The sequence below is a fragment of the Dasypus novemcinctus genome, chromosome 8 (genome assembly GCF_030445035.2).
Source record: "Dasypus novemcinctus isolate mDasNov1 chromosome 8, mDasNov1.1.hap2, whole genome shotgun sequence".
Classification (NCBI taxonomy): Eukaryota; Metazoa; Chordata; class Mammalia; order Cingulata; family Dasypodidae; genus Dasypus; species Dasypus novemcinctus.
The window spans coordinates 127,479,866-127,496,267 of record NC_080680.1 but is presented as its reverse complement, the minus strand read 5'-3'; the positions used below and the strand labels follow the sequence as shown (position 1 = coordinate 127,496,267).

At 45.8% G+C, this 16,402-nt stretch overlaps 1 protein-coding gene across 1 annotated transcript; it reads right to left on the bottom strand.

Annotated features, from left to right (window-relative positions):
- Positions 1 to 1,703: 1,703 nt before the first annotated feature.
- On the bottom strand, positions 1,704 to 16,101 carry GLT6D1 (glycosyltransferase 6 domain containing 1). Its single transcript, XM_058302936.1, has 5 exons — positions 16,021 to 16,101; positions 15,328 to 15,407; positions 9,193 to 9,240; positions 2,935 to 3,072; positions 1,704 to 2,565 (listed from the first exon to the last, which is right to left on the bottom strand). Exons 2-5 carry the CDS (start codon positions 15,399 to 15,401, stop codon positions 1,896 to 1,898), a joined length of 930 nt encoding a protein of 309 aa, XP_058158919.1. The 5' UTR covers positions 15,402 to 15,407; positions 16,021 to 16,101; the 3' UTR covers positions 1,704 to 1,895.
- Between the last annotated feature and the right edge of the window lie 301 nt (positions 16,102 to 16,402).

Below are 16,402 nucleotides of genomic sequence, written 5' to 3'. Positions count from 1 at the left end.
TCTAAAAATTAGTTTATCTTTTCTCCTCGGAAATATATCAAGGAACTTAAAATATTTTAAGCTGAGACTATGATTTTTGTAAAGGTAAATTTCAGAAACCCTCTCAATAAGTTTCCTGGCTTTATCCATAAGTTTGCAAAAAACTAGATGTTTTTAAATATAGTACTTAAATCATACTCTTCTTCCCTTAACTTATAATAACTATAGATGTGGAATTTGTGGTCGTTTAATATCTGTACTAGCTCCTTTGAAATGCTTATAGATTATTTTAAAAATCAAGAGCCACTCTGTGATCATGAAAGAAAAATGGGACACTGGAAATATCATCTTAATGTAGTCAAAGGAGATACTGCAAGAAGGAAATAGGGTTAGATCATCTGTGACAGAGACATTCTTTAAGAAATTCATCATGCTCTGGATTGTAAAAGAGAGTGGCTGTCAGTGAAGGGGCCGTGGACCTCAGCTCCTGGCCTCTCCATGAACCAAAGAGCAGCTGATGTGCGCCATGAACGCCGCCCGGCCTCTGTCTCCTGCTCCACAAAACGGCTGTCGGCGTTCCTTACGATCTTGGTGTTTTTGGAACATCGACTAAACCGGTTTAGGACCCCATAGAGGGGCTTAAGCCCAGCATCTTCTGGTGACTCCCAAAGCTCCAGTTTTCATAGCTGGTGGATAATCCTTACGTCATGAACAACGAGCAGCCAAGTGCACACGGAGCCCCTGCAGGAGCCGTCTTCCCTGCTGTGACTGTGCCAACACCTTAGCCATGGACTCCTGGGACTTCTTATACTTCTGAAATGTTTACAAACAATCTCATCTCCCTGCTGCACTGGAGCCACTTAAGGACACAATTGTTTTTTTTTAGGCAATTTTCTCTCCCTGATTGCACCTAGCAGAGTGCTTTTTGCTCAGGAAATAACTTTTTTAAAAAAATAATAAGATGTCTATAGCTTTTTAATGAAATTAACACCTTTTTGTAACAATAAAAGTAAGATACAAAATGGGTAGGATGATTCTAATCCATCCATGTCCAATCGTGCACTGAACTGACTGAAGACTAAATGAGGAGAGTAAATAAAATCAACATATTAAAAACGTGACCCAGGGAAGCAGATGTGGCTCAACGGATAGAGCGTCCACTTACCACATGGGAGGTCCAGGGTTCAAACCCAGGGCCTCCTGGCCCGTGTGGTGAGCTGGCCCACGTGCAGTGCTGCCGTGCACAAGGAGTGCTGTGCCATGCAAGGGTGTCCCCCACATAGGGGAGCCCCATGTGCAAGGAGTGCACCCCACAAGGAGAGCCACCCAGCATGACAAAAGCGCAGCCTGCCCAGGAATGGTGCCACACACACGGAAAGCTGACACAGCAAGATGATGCAACAAAAAGAGACACAGATTCTCAGTGCCGCTGACCAGAATGCAAGCGGACACGGAAGAACACACAGCAAATGGACACACAGAGCAGACAACGGGGGGCAGGGGGGGAAAGGGGGGCAGAAGGGGAGAGAAATAAAATTAAAAATACATGCCCCGTATGTAAGGAGTGAGATGAGAAATACTCTTTTTTCCTTTCTATATAACACTGTTGCCCTTTTATGGTTTTTTCCCTGGAAAACATTAAAAATTTAATAGTGTATTTGTCCATTAAAAATTTCATTTTATGCCTCCAAAAGTATTTCCACATTTTGTACAGTCTCTGTGCATTAACATTAAATAATCATCCATTTATTCTTTATACCACACTGGCTGAATTGGACAATTCCAAATTGCAAGGAGACCCAATCTCCCCTGGAAGGGTGTAAATTGTTCTGTCTCTAAAAAATAGAAAGTTTCAAGATGTCCCGTGTCTGCGAGGCATTGCTGTGGTTCGCGTCATCGGCCGTGGGTCCACGACATCACCCATAATTGGCTTCCGAATGTTGTCCTACTTTCACGTGTCTGATCTGCGGCGGGGGGCGAAGCATGAGGTCCCAGTTGTATTCTGGGGATAACAGCTTGGTGGGCTTGTTAAGGAAAAAGTACTTGTTGAGGTGGCTTTCGTACGTGCTGTTGAGCTGCTGCTTCTTGTCATGAACAACCCCCTTTAAGATTTCATTAATGAGCTTCAAAATCTCCCCCGGCGTGCCGCCCAGGACGGCGCCGTCGTAGTAGAAATCTCCCTGTCCGAAGGGGATGCAAGCCGTCGACTGAGGCCGCCTCTCATAGGGGACGTTCTCGGTGTTTCTAAAGTACCACCACGCGTGGAGCTGGGCCACCGACAGGCCCAGCGTCTCCGCCCCGACGTCGCTCCGGAAGACCTGGCGCGCGGTCATGCTGACGAGGAACTGGACGTCGTGCCGGATGTCGGCCTCGATGTGCTCGCCTAAGCTCTGCAGGCGCACGAGGTCGGGGTCGGCCGGGCCGTCCGGGCTCAGCGGGTAGAACTTGAACGTTCGCCCAGGGTCCAGCTCCATCCCGGCGAGGCTGACGGGGCTGTCGACTGTGACGTACAAGTTGACCTTGTAGCCAGGCATGAAGTGCTTGTTCGCAGAGTGAAGGAATAGATCCAGGTAATCGTCTTCAAACCTGTGGGGCATGCACGGGAGGAAGAGGGCGGTTTTACTAAGCGCTATGTCCAGAAGGCACGGGGTTAAACGCGCAGTCCGGCCTGGGGCTGGGGAACCGGCGCGGTGTTGGTGGTGTTGGTTAGAGAAAGAGAGCTGGGGGCCCGGGAGGAGCCGCAGCGTTTGGGAACGGCTGTTGCGGAGAAAAGAAAGGAGTTCTAAATGGATATCTGCAAAAAGATCCCCCAGTAGCATGCACCCCCAGCTGACGGTGGAGAAAGCACAGCTAGAAGCACGACGATGCCTCCTCGCTCCTCGGCACGGGCTGCTCTGTGGAGTGGGAAGTCCGCCGGGGCTCACCCACATCCTCCCGAAAGGCCGCAGCGCCTACCTGCCGGCAGCAAACACGGCCAGGCCCACCGTGATGTTCTGCCTCCTGTAGTAGTTCTCGAGGACCCGCCTGTCGTAAGTCCCCTCCCACACGATGGGGGCCTGCCAGTCTGTCACCGCTATGACATCGGGGCGTTTTCTGTTGAACAAACAGTGACAAACTGAAGCAGGTGCCCCTGACTCCGAGAGCCACAGCTGTGGCCCACGCGAAACGAGCTGAGCTTGGCGGTGCGGACAGAGGCGGGCACTGTGTGTCAGCTCCACGCAGCGCTCAGCCCCGGCGCCCTCCCGTTACCACCGCACTCAGCCCCGGCGCCCTCCCGTCAGCACCGCACTCAGCCCTGCTTTCCACCTGAGAAGCCACAGAGCAGGTGGGTTGAGGAGCTGCCTGGTCTCTTGCAGTTAATGCGGGCAGAGCAGGTGGCAAGCCCCAGCCGGCCCACCTCGCCCAGCCCTGCCCTCAGAGCCCAGGGCCACCTCCTGGGAGTACAGACTTCAGCGTAGACCCAAGCAGCCCTGGTCTGAACATTTCCCAGGTCACCGCCTAAAGCAAGCCCTGCAGGCACAGCGCCTTGTGTTTTATTCTTCCCACCCTCCTCTTTTCCCGGAAGATGCCCTTTCGCGATGCTTCAAGCCCATCAGTGCAGCCAGGCAGAAAGAGTTTTTTCCAAAAAGAAGAAAGATATTAGTCTTACGGAATCCCAAATACACAAAACTGGCTCAGCATTTGAAAATCAATCAATGAAATCCACCATAACAAAACAGTAATGAAAAATCCTATGACCATATTGGTGGACAGAGAAAAAGTGACATGCGAAACCCAGCATGTGAGCGTGATAACAACTCTTTAAGACTGGCATAGAGGGTGCTTACTCCAGTTTGCTATTACTAAAGAGAATCTACATAAAACAACAGCTGAGGATGACAAACTAGCAGGCAGAGCTGAATGCACTCACAGAACAATGGAGAAAGAGCCAAAAGCTGTCCGAGGGACCTGCTTTGGGGGTCAGCAGACCAAGACAGTGCTGCACAACTCCCAGGAGGGTGAGGGACAGAGAGACAAAGAAGCTGAAATGACAAACCTGAGTTACCAAGCCCCCATGGCATCCGGGAAGGGCTCCCCTTCCCCACCCCCAAGATAATAAGCTGGGGTAAAAACCCCTGGCTCACTGCAGCCAACTGAGATGGGAACAGACATCTTCCTAACTGTTTCAAGAGGCATGGGAGGGGATGTCGGGGTGCTTTTCCTCAGTGAATTTGCCCAGCAGAGCCCACTTCGAGTCTCCCATCTGGAGATTCAAAACAAGAACAGGGGGAAGCCAAGACTGAAACACTTCAGTGGAATGGTATGTTGATGAGTGCCATCTGCTGGCCGGTCTGGAAACTGCAAGGACAAAAATTTCACGCTGTCTCTATCCAACCCCTGGGAGAAAATCTGCACCCCACTCATGAGTCCCTAGCCCAATTTTGAAAAATTAAGCTGGGGAATTTAAAAGACTGAGAATTTCTAAGTTAAACTAAATATCAAAGAAAATATGAGAAAAAAAATAATAGGCAAGAGAGACATTGGCCATCAGAGTAAATTTGCCAATATATTCAGATGCCTAGATATCAGCAAAAAGTTACAAGCCATACTAGGAAACAGGAAGAGATGGCCCAGCCAAAAGAACAAACCAAATATCCTGAAAAGATACAGGATTTAAGACAATTAATCAGTGATAATTACACAGCTCTCCTAAATCACTTCAAAGAATTTATAGAAAATATGACTTCTGGGTACAGCTGCTGCAGAGGGTGGGGCACCCCCACCCCACGTTCCTATAGGTATGAGCTGCAGAGTATGGGGTACCCCCCCACACCACATTCCTGCGGGTATGGCTGCTGCAGGGGAGAGCATGCCCACCCCGTGTTCCTATAGATATGAGCTGCAGAGGATGGGGCGCCCCACCCTGCATTCCTATAGATATGAGCTGCAGGATATGGGGCACCCCTGCCCCACATTCCTGTGGATATGGCTGCTGCAGAGAATGGGGCACCCCCCATCCTGCATTCCTGTCATACGGCTGCTGCAGAGGATGGGGTGACCCCATGCTGGTGCTTCACCATCTTCAGTCAAAAGCAGGGACCTGGACCTGTGTTTCCTGGATACAGATCCCAAACTCTCAAGCAAAATATTAGCAAATTCACCCAGTTCTGTGGGAAGAGCAAATGCCAGTGCAGGAAGGGCACGAGGATCCTTTGGGGATGGAAGAGGGGGTCGTCTCACCATAGCGATGGTTTCAGCACATGCACATCAGACAGCATGCCTTAAATGTGTGCATTCACACTTGGCTACCCCTACAGAGCACCTGGTAAGGGCCACATTTTGAGTCATTAAAGCAGGGTAGTGTGTGTGCAGGAACAATACACTGATCAGCTGAGCAGAGTCCGCAAATGGAAATGTATTTAGCAAGAATGTCTGCGCTTCGAATCTCTAGAGAAGATGGACCACGCAATAAATGGTATTGGGCATTGATTCTCAACTGGTAGAAAAGGAAGGCATAACCCTACCTCAAACACAAAGTTAGGTCTCAGATGGATAGAATGACTAAAATAAGACAAAACACTGAAAAACAAACCAAAACATATCCAAGCTTTTAAATAATTAGAAAAAATACAGAAGAATGTTTTCATACCCCTGACGTTGAAAAGGACTTTCAGGGAAGGACTCAGAGGCTGGCAAACATCAATAGTATGGACCACATGAAAAAAAAAAAGGACTTCTAAAGGTCAAAATACCCAGAAAAGTTAGAAGACTGTGACTACTGGAAGAAGCAGTATGAACCCTTTGGCTCTATCATATCTACACCTCTGTTTATCTCCATCTCTATCCATACCAGCTTCTCAGTATTTCTGTATCTGTAGCTAATCTCTATATAGGGTAGACCGCAAACTTGGCCAAGCTTCCCACCACTTCTCTTTGCAATGTGACTTTGCCACCCCTCCCATCAGGAGGTGGGGTCTCTCTCCCCTTTCCTTACACCTGGACTGGCTTTTGATTTGCTTTAGCCAAGAGAAAGCAGCAGAAGTGTCATCAGCCCCAGGGGCTCACTTCCTCTGCTCGTCCTCTGGGGCCACTACCAAGCTGGCACAGAACAAGCCGGGAGTCTTGAGATGATGGAGATGATGGCCCAGTGGCCCCATCCTCCTGGCCGATGGCCAGCAGATACCAGACACGTGGGCACAGCCAACATGGCTGAGCGAAGACGCACAGGGGGCCTGGGTCTGTCTCAGTGCCAGCAGCACTGCCCAGCCAAGCCCAGTGCAAATCGCCTACTGCCTAGGCTGCTCAAGCAAATACTGTGAACTGGATCGGGTTACACAATGGGAATTTATTCACTCATGGCTTGAGAATGGGAAAAATCCAAATCAAGGCATCATCAAGGTGATGCTTTCCTCCCAAAGGTTGTGGTGCTCTGGGGCTGGCTGCCAGCGATCCTTGATCCTTAGCTCATCACATGGTGAGGCACATGGCAGCATCTCTTGGTCTCTCCCTTCTCCTCTGGGCTCCATTGATGGTCAGCTCTGGCTTCCTGTGACTTTCCATCCAACAGCAGGACTCAATTTTGCCAAGTCCTCTGCCACTTAAAAACAAGGATTGCCTTTCCTCCAGTTTCCAGGGACACATTCATCATTTTCTCCTAACCTCTCAGAAGTACCTTTACCTTCATATTTCTAACAAAACTCTCTTCAAAGACATCTGGGACTTTTCTGATCAATCACCTCAAGTTCTTCCAGCCTCTACCCATTACCCCATTCCAAAGCCATTTCCACATTTTTCCTATTTTTAGTTGCATCACCCCACTTTCCTGGTATCAAAATCTGCGTTAGTTAGGGTTCTCAAAAGAACTGACGGGAAATAGATACATAGATATATAATGTAAATATTATGGCTTGCATGACTGTGGGGATGGCAAGTTCAAATTCCATCAGGCAGGCTGCCAGCTGAGAACTCTGATCAAGGTTTCCATGAATTTTCCAGGAGAACTGTCTGAAGTAGAGATAGAAATTCTCCCTTCTGATTGCTGAAATCATCACTTCTTTTAAGCCCTTCGACTGATGGGATGAGACTTGACTCACTGCTGAAGGCGATCTCCTCAGTTGAATATCGATGTAACCAGCCATAGATGTAATGAACTAAATGATTATTTAAGTCCACAAAATAGCTTCACAGTAATAATCAGACCAGTACTTGCTTGACCAGACACCAAAACCTGGCCGTGTGGACACGTGAACTTAACCATCACAGATGGCAAGCTAAGTAAAGGATGTTGCTTTAAGTCACTAGGTTTTGGGGTGATGTGTTATGTAGCACCATCCTATCTATCTATCTGTGCCCATAATTGGTATAGAATTTGTTTGGGGTGTTGGAAAATTTTGGGTAATGGATGTTGGTGATGGTTGCACAACATTGTGAATATAATTAATGTCGCTGAATTATATATTTGAATGTTGTTAAATTCAAGGTGCATATTTAGACTATATGTTACTAGAATAAAAACTAAAAAAAAGAAAACCAACGTAGAACTGTTACCATACAAACATGTAAACTATGTAATGTAAACCATGGGCTATGGTTAATAGTATGATTTTATCAATAGTGTATCATCATTTGTAATAAAGGCACAACACTAATGCAAAAAGTTAATAATAGGGAAAATTGGTGTATGGGGGGGAAGGGTTGTCTTAGTCAGCCAAAGGGGTGCTGAGGCAAAACACCAGAAATTAGTTGGCCTTTATAAAAGGTATTTATTTGGGGTAGGAGCTTACAGTTACCAGGCCATAAAGTGTAAGTACTTCCCTCACCAAAGTCTGTTGCCACATGCTGGGGCAGATGGCTGCCGACATCTGCAAGGGCTCAGGCTTCCTGGGCTCCTCTCTTCCCAGGGCTTGCCTCTCTCCAGGCTCAGCTGCTCTGCTCTCTCCACAAGGCCAGCTGTAGATCATCAAGCAAAAAGCTCTGTCTCTCTCCCCAGGGCTCGATTCTCTCCAGGTTCAGCTGCTCTGCATTCTCCCATGTGTTTAATTCCCAGGCTCCAGCTCAAACCTCCAAACTCCTTCCCTGCAGTGCAGTTTCTCTGTGGGTCCCCACCCACCAAGGGGACAGGTGCTCAGCATCCCACTGATGTGCACAATCAAAGCCTCAATCACTATTTAATCAACTAAAAGTGAAACCTCTGAATCCAATATAATCTAATATGCCCAGAGGGACGGACCAGTTTACAAACATAATCCAATATCTCTTTTTGGAATTCATATATAATATCAAACTTCTACAGGGGTATATGGGAACTCTGTATATTCTGCATGGTTTTTCTGCAAACCTACAACTTCTTTAATTTAAAAATGTTTTAAATAAACAAGAAAGCAAAAAACAAATGTATAAGTAGGATTTACTGAACCAATGATGACTGTGTTTATGATCCATGGATAATTAGTATAATTCTATACACCTGAGGTCCATTAAAAACTAGACACAAGAAAAAAGGAATTTACAGAAGATGAAATGCAAGTGAACAGCAAATATATAAAAAGATGCTTAAGCTCAACAATTGCATAAAAGCAAATTGAATCGAGATATTTAAATTAAGAGGTTTGCCAAGAATAACAGATATGATAATACTTTAGTTTCTCCACTGGAGGTAAGGAAATAAAATGTACAATTTTTAAAGGCAAATTAGAAACCTAAATGAAAACATCAAATGTCTATGTCCTTTGACCTAATGACTCCAGTTTAAGGATTCCTCTCACATCACAGAGGACAAAAGTGGACACTGATAGTTACTGAAGCATGACTCGCAATACTCCTGAAACTGGAATCAACCCCAGGCCAGTAGAGACCTGGTTAAGTAAGTCATAGCACACAGCCTAAAAGAGACTTCTAGGAGCCAGGACAGAGGAGGAGGAGGAGGGTCCCCAAGTGTTGATGACAAAATTGGGGGGCATGGGCATGAGTGATATTTTAAAGCTGCTCCAAAGAGATTCCTTCTTTGGCCAAACAAACCAGGTAGAGTGTGCAAGCTTTCTCATCTGCACACCTAATTGTCCAATTCTTGACAAATAGACCCTAGGTTTGTATTTAAAAATTAAAAACTCAACTTCTGGAAACCTCCCAGTTCAGCTACAATTTGGTGATGGAAATAAAAACAAAACAAAACAAAACCTACTACTTCCAATTTATTTTGTGTGTAAGAGAAAGAGCAGGAATATTTGTTCTTACCTAGGATCAAACCATTTTGAATGCTGAAGTTCTCTTTCTTTTTGATTCCTAGGTACAAAGAGAAATATTATTACAGGTAATCCATTTGTGAGGTCAAGTTTGTGTGTCACCTTGGCTGGCCTATGGTGTCCAGTGGTTTGGTCGAGCAAGCTCTGGCCTGATCATTACTGTGAGGGTATTTCATAGATGGCTTTGCATCTACAGTCAGTTGATTGCATCTATGGCTGTTTGCATCTACAGTCAACATAGGAGATTGTCCTCATCCAATTCTTTGGAGGTCCTAAAGCCGGAATTGAGGATTTCAGCCCTTCCTCCATTGTTGTTTTTGAGAGCTGAACCCTGCCACCTTCCCAGAAGCCTCAGTGAGGTTTGTGCATCACTTTTGTGATGCAGTTAGAGTGTTTTGTCACCACATTCTACCTTCCATCCTGAGCTTCCCCAACACCCTAAATGACTCCTTAAAAGTTTCCATACATGAAGCTTCACCCTCTTCCTGTAGGGTTCAGCTGGCTTTGATGAATGCATGGTGTCATGAATCCACAATGACAGTATCATACAGACTCGTTTCACAACCCTAAAAACTGTCCTGTGCTCCCCCTCATCACCTCTCTGCCCCCTGCCAAATCCCTGACAACCACCAAGCTCTACAATCATCTCTAGAGTTTTGCCTTTTTCAGAACGTCATATAATTGGAGTCATGCCATGTACAGCCTTTTCACATTGGCTTCTTTCACTTAGCAACATGCATTTAAGATCCATCCATGTCTTTTTTAAGGCTTGAATTTTTTTTTGTCTTTATTTTTTAAATCACTGAATAATATTCCACTGTACAGATATATCACAGTCTTTATCCAGTCACCTTTGAAGAACATCTTGTTGCTTCCAGTTTTTTGTGATTGTAAATAAAGCTGCTATCAACATTTGCATGAAGGTTTTTAATTTTTTTAACTCTGGTAAAATATACATAACATCAAAATCATTGTAACCAGCTTAAGTGGACAATTGTCTGACTAATTACATTGGCAATACTATGTAACTTTAAACACTATCTATTCCCAGACTATCTTTATCATCCCAAACCAAAACTCATATGCAGTTAGCAATAACTCCCAATATACCCCTCCCACCACTCCTGGTAACCACTCTTCTGCTCTCTGTCTCTATGGATTTGTTTATTCTAAGTATTTCATATAGGAAAAACAATAAAATAATTGTCCTTCTGTGTCTGGCTTCTTTCACTCAACATGATGTCATCAAGGCTCATCCATGGTATAGTACACACCAGGACTTCATTTCTTTTGCTTTGTTTTTGTTTTTATTTTGTTTTGTCTATTAGAGAAGCTGTGGATTTACAGAACAATCAACTTCATTTCTTCTTACAGCTGCATCATATTCATTGTGTGGCTATAGCACATTTGGTTCACCTATTCGTTTTTTGATGGAGACGTGGGTTATTTCTACCTTTGGGCTCTGGAGAATAAGGCTGCAGTGAACACTGATGGACAAATACCTGTCTGAGCCCCTGCTTTCTATTCTTTGGGGTACACACCTAGGAGTGGATTGCCAGGTCATGCTGTAGTTCCGCATCTAACTTTCTGAGGAACCACCAAACTGTTTGCCTCAGGGGCTGCACATTTTACATCCCACCAACAATGTTCAAGGGTCCCCATTTCTCCACAACCTTACCTACACTCGTTATTTCCAGTATTTTTAAAACAATAACCAGCTTAACGGATGTAACGTAGTATCATATAATTTTAAGCGATGCTGAGCATCTTTCCATACATTTATTGGTCATTATAATATCTTCTTTGAAGAAATATCTATTCATGTCCTTGGCCCATTTTAAGTTGGGTTGTTTTGCCTCTGTAATGTGAGTGGTAGGAGTATCTTTATATATTCTGGATATTATACCTTTATCACATATATGGCTGCCAAATATTTTTCCCGCTTTGTAGATTGTCTCAACTTTCTTAATAATGTCCTTTGGTGCACAAAAGCTTTTTATTTTAATGATATCCATTATAAATATAATTCCTTTTGTCACTTGTGCTTTTGGAGTAAAATCTAAATCTCCATTGCCTACTACAAGGTCCTGAAGATATTTTGCTATGTTTTCTCGTAAGTGCCTTATAGTATTTGCTATTACATTTAGATCACTGATCCTTTTTTAATATATATTTTTATGAGAGAAGTTTAGATCACTGATCCATTTTTAATTAATTTTTGTATATATTGAGAGATCAGAGTTGACCTTTGTTCTTTGCGTGTGTGTACCCGGTTGTCCCAGCAGGACTTTTTTTTTTTTTCTTTTTTTTTTTTTTCTCTTTTTTTTTTTTATTGACTTTGTAATAATATTACATTAAAAATATATATGTGAGGTCCCATTCAACCCCACCCCCCCACCCCCCCCTCTCCCCCCCCAACAACACTCGTTCCCATCATCATGACACATCCATTGGATTTGGCAAGTACATCTTTGGGCACCTCTGCACCTCATATACATTGGTTCACATCATGGCCCATACTCTCCTCTATTCCATCAAGTAGGCCCTGTGAGGATTTACAATGTCCGGTGATTACCTCTGAAGCACCATCCAGGGCAGCTCCATGTCCCAAAGACGCCTCCACCTCTCATCTCATGACTTTTTGAAGAAACTATTATTTCCCCAACGAACGGCCTTGGCTCCCTTGTTGAAAATCAATTGGCCATAAAAACTTTACTCCGTTAGTCTTTATCTCTATCCTTATTCCCATAGCACACTGTGTTAATTACTGTAGTTTGTACTCAGTTTCAAAGTCAGTAAGTATGAGTCCTATAGCTTTCTTCTCCCTCTTCTAGATTGTTTTGGCTATTTGTGGCCTCTTCAATTTGTGGATTCGTTTTTACATTTATGCGGAAAAAAAGGCTACTAGATATTTGTTGGCCTATTACATTGAATTTGTAGAACTCTTTCAAGTCTTTCAATCCATGAGCACCGGACGTCCCTCCATTTATTTTAGTTTTCTTTCATTTCTGTCAGTATTGTTTGTAGTTTTCTATGTGCAGGGTCTTTACTTCCGTGGCTAAATTTATTCCTAGATATTTGATTCTTTTAGTTGCTATTGTAAATGGAACTTTTTTCTTGATTTCCTCCTCAGATTGCTCATTACTAGGATATAGAAACACTAGTGATTTTTGTTTGCTGATCTTGTTACGTTACTGATTTGTGATCTTTCACCTTCCCTCCCCTCAGATGGCTCTGTCTGCTCATTGTTTTTGCTTGTTGTTTTCTCATTGTGTGCTTGTTGTTTTCTCGTTGTGTGCTTGTTGTTTTCTCGTTGTGTGCTTGTTTCCTCTTTAGGAGGCACCGGAAACCAAACCCAGGACCTCCCACGTGGGAGGCAAGCACCCAGCTGCTTGAGCCACATCCACTCCCTGCTCCTGTTGTTTTTGCTCACTGTCTGCTCGTTGTCTTGCTTGGCTTGTCGTAGTTTTTTTCTTGTTGTCTGCTCTTTTTTTTTTTTTCATTATTTTTTCTCAATGTCTGCTCATTGTTTGTCTCCTTTAGGAGGCACAAGGAACCAAACCCAGGACCTCCCCGTGTGAGGCAGGTGCCCAACTGCCTGAGCCACATCTGCTCCCCTCATCTTTTTTAATGTAGGCATTAGAGCTATAAATTTCCCTCTGAGCACTGCTTTCACCGCACAGGCCAATGGGTCAACTCGGCCAGGTAATGGTGCTCAATTCTCTGGTCAGGCAAGCACTGGTTTAATTGTAATACAAGGCGTTTCATGGACTTTAATCGTCAGCGAGGTAATTGCATAGATAAATGGTTATATCTACAATTAACTAAGGAGACTGCTGCCAGCAATGAGTGATATCTCATCCAAGCAGTTGAAGGCCTAAAAAGAAGTGATTTCAGCATCCAGAGGGAATTCCCATCTCTACTTCAGACAGGCAGTGTCTCCTGGGAACTCGTCAAGGACTTTTATCCGAGTCCCTGACTTGCGGCCTCCCCTATGGAATTCGGACGTGTGCGTCCCCATGGTCGCACGAGACAATTTCATAAAACCTCAGTGTTCACAGCTATCACCTGTCAGTTCTGTTTCCAGGAGAACCTTGACTTCTATAAGAGCCAGTTCCCAGGGTTTCCTGCACCACCATCTTCTAGCAATTACGTGCAGGCTTTTGTGTAGACGTAAGATTTCTTATTGGCAGCAGACTTGGCCCAGTGGTTAGGGCATCTGTCTACCACATGGGAGGTCCACGGTTCAAACCCCGGGCCTCCTTGACCCGTGTGGAGCTGGCCATGCGCAGGGCTGATGCGCGCAAGGAGTGCCCTGCCACACAGGGGTGTCCCCCGTGTAGGGGAGCCCCACGCGCAAGGAGTGTGCCCCATAAGGAGAGCCGCCCAGCAGGAAAGAAAAGTGCAGCCTGCCCAGGAATGTGCTGCACACACAGAGAGCTGACACAACAAGATGATGCAACAAAAAGAAACACAGATTCCTGTGCCGCTGACAACAGAAGCGGACAAAGAAGACACAGCAAATAGACACAGAGAACAGACAATCGGGATGGGGGGGAGGGGAGAGAAATTAATTAATTAATTAATTAATTAATTGATTAATCTTTTTGTTAAAAAGTTAGTGAATAGCAAATTAGAAGAAAATTTTTTAAAAAAAGATTTCTTATGGTTAATACCCAGGAGCACAACAGTTGTATCATATGGTAAGACTAAGTTTGTAAGAAACTTCTGGACTATCTCCCACAACTGCTGTACATTTTGCATTCTCACCATCAGTGAGAGTTCGCCTTTCTCTGCACCCCCGTCATCCTGTGGTATTATCAGATTTTAGCCATTTTAATGGATGTGTAGCCGTATCTTACTTAATTTGCAGTCACCTAATGGCAAATCATGTTGAGTATCTTTTTATGTACTTCTTTGCTGTCTATACATCTTCTTTGGTGAGATGTCCCGCTCTTTTGCCCATTTGTAAAATTGAGTTCTTCGATTTTTTTCATTGAATTTCAAGATTTCTTTTTTTTTTTTAAGATTTATTTATTTATTTATTTCTGTCGTCGCCCCCCCCACCCCAGTTGTCTGTTCTCTGTGTCTATTTGCTGTGTGTTCTGCCTTGTCTGCTTCTGTTGTTGTCAGTGGCACGGGAATCTGTGTTTCTCTTTGCTGCGTCATCTTGCTGTGTCAGCTCTCCATGTGTGCGGCGCCATTCCTGGGCAGGCTGCACTTTCCTTCGTGCTGGGCGGCTCTCCTTACGGGACGCACTCCTTGCGCGTGGGGCTCCCCTACACGGGGGACACCCCTGTGTGGCACGGCACTCCTTGCGCACATGAGCACTGTACATGGGCCAGCTCCACATAGGTCAAGGAGGCCCAGGGTTTGAACCGCGGACCTCCCATGTGGTAAACGGACGCCCTATCCACTGGGCCAAGTCTGCTTCCCAAGATTTCTTTTTATATTTTGGATACAAGTCTTATATCAGATATATGTCTGCCAAGGGTTAATTTTTGAAGACAGTATCTCTCACAATACACCTGAATTTTAAGTAACATTTGGAAACATTGCATCACTTAAAAAGGAGTCTGTGTGTGGAGGGGGCATGGAGGAGGTAAGAATTAGTATTTTTCTGTATGAGGGAATTTTAGCAGGCTAACAAATTTGCCCCCAGTACACTATGTTTCTAAAGTAGGTTTTTAGGAGAGTTTACATTAGCCACAGAGATGGAACTTTGAGACAGTTTACAATTTATCTCAAAGAGCCAGCCAGCACTCTTTATTTTTGTTTTCTCTTTATGGTATTTATTAAATAAAGTATAATATCCCTGATAATATATTTTATGTTTGTTTATTGCATCTCTTCGCCACCTAGAAGGCAAGCTCCGTGACGGCAGGGTTTTCTTTGGGTTATTGCTGTTTCCCTAGTACCTAGAGCAGGGCCTGGTACCAAGAGTGTACTCAAAAACACTCATCTGATATTTAAAACTGAAAAATTGAAATATGGATACTTTGCTGTGTCCCCCAAATAGAAGATAACTTCAGACCGGCTTAGAAATCATTACGAGCGTCTCTCAGCAGGACCCAGCGGTTTGGCTCATCCTCCGAACCCTGAAGGTTTACCAATAGATCGCATTTACCTGAAATAACGCCCCACCAACATCACTGATAAAACAAGTGAAATCAGCACCAGCTTCCTTCTTTTATAATGCATTCTCTCCTGCAGGAAGAAGGAGAAACAGTAGAGTTTTAAAAGTAAGCCACGACGTCCTTGTCACTTCCCAAAAGCCCGAGAGCCTGCTTCCAGAAGGTTCAGCCTTAGGGCGAAGGCGGCTGGAGTCGGGGACGCGCGCGTGAAGCGCCTTCAGAGCCCCCCGGGCGCTGACTCAGGCTCTGCCGCTGAGCGAGGCCCGGCCCCCCCGGCCCTGGCCTGTGGGGTGACCCGTTTGTCAGCTGGACCAGTGGATTTTGTTTGTTCAGAGGCCCACACTGAATGAGTGTGGGCCTTGGTCCACTAGGGCTGACGTCCTTCCGAGCACAGGACACTGGACCCAGAGAAGCCACCGGGAGCAGCCGGAGCCGGAGGAGAAAGGAGAAGAGGCCGCACATGCCTGCCCCGCGACGGGAAAGCTGGGGACCCCACGACCGCGCCAGGGAGGCCGCACCAGGGAGGCCGCGCCGGGCCCAGGCCCCCTCCCGGCCCTCAGCATGACCGCGCTTCCTGCTGCTGAGCAGAGCCAAGGACGGGTGGGGGGCAACGCGCCTCCCGTCCTGTCCAGGGGGCGTCCAAGGCCAAGCCTGGGGCATCCGGACTCCCACGCGGCCCCTTTTACCTTGGGTTAGGGCTGGAGAGAGCCCGCGGGGTGCCCTGGAGAGGAGGTGCTCCCCGAGCTGCGTGCCTGCGGGCCTTGTGGAATCACAAAGCTGACCCCGTGGCCCCCTCGGGGGCGTTTGAGCCTCCTGCCCATGGTGACATCACTGACTCTTGATGATGCAAGCGCTGCAGGAAGTCACAATGCAGCACCTGCCACCAGAGCACGGAGCTTGGGAAACACCCTCTTGGGGAAGTGGATTTGGCTCAATGGCTAGAGCGTCCGTCTACAACAGGGGACGGACCCCTGTGGTAAACCCCAGGCCTCCTGACCCGTGTGGAGCTGGCCCACGCGCAGTGCTGATGCGCGCAAGGAGTGCCGCGCCACGCAGGGGTGTCCCCCA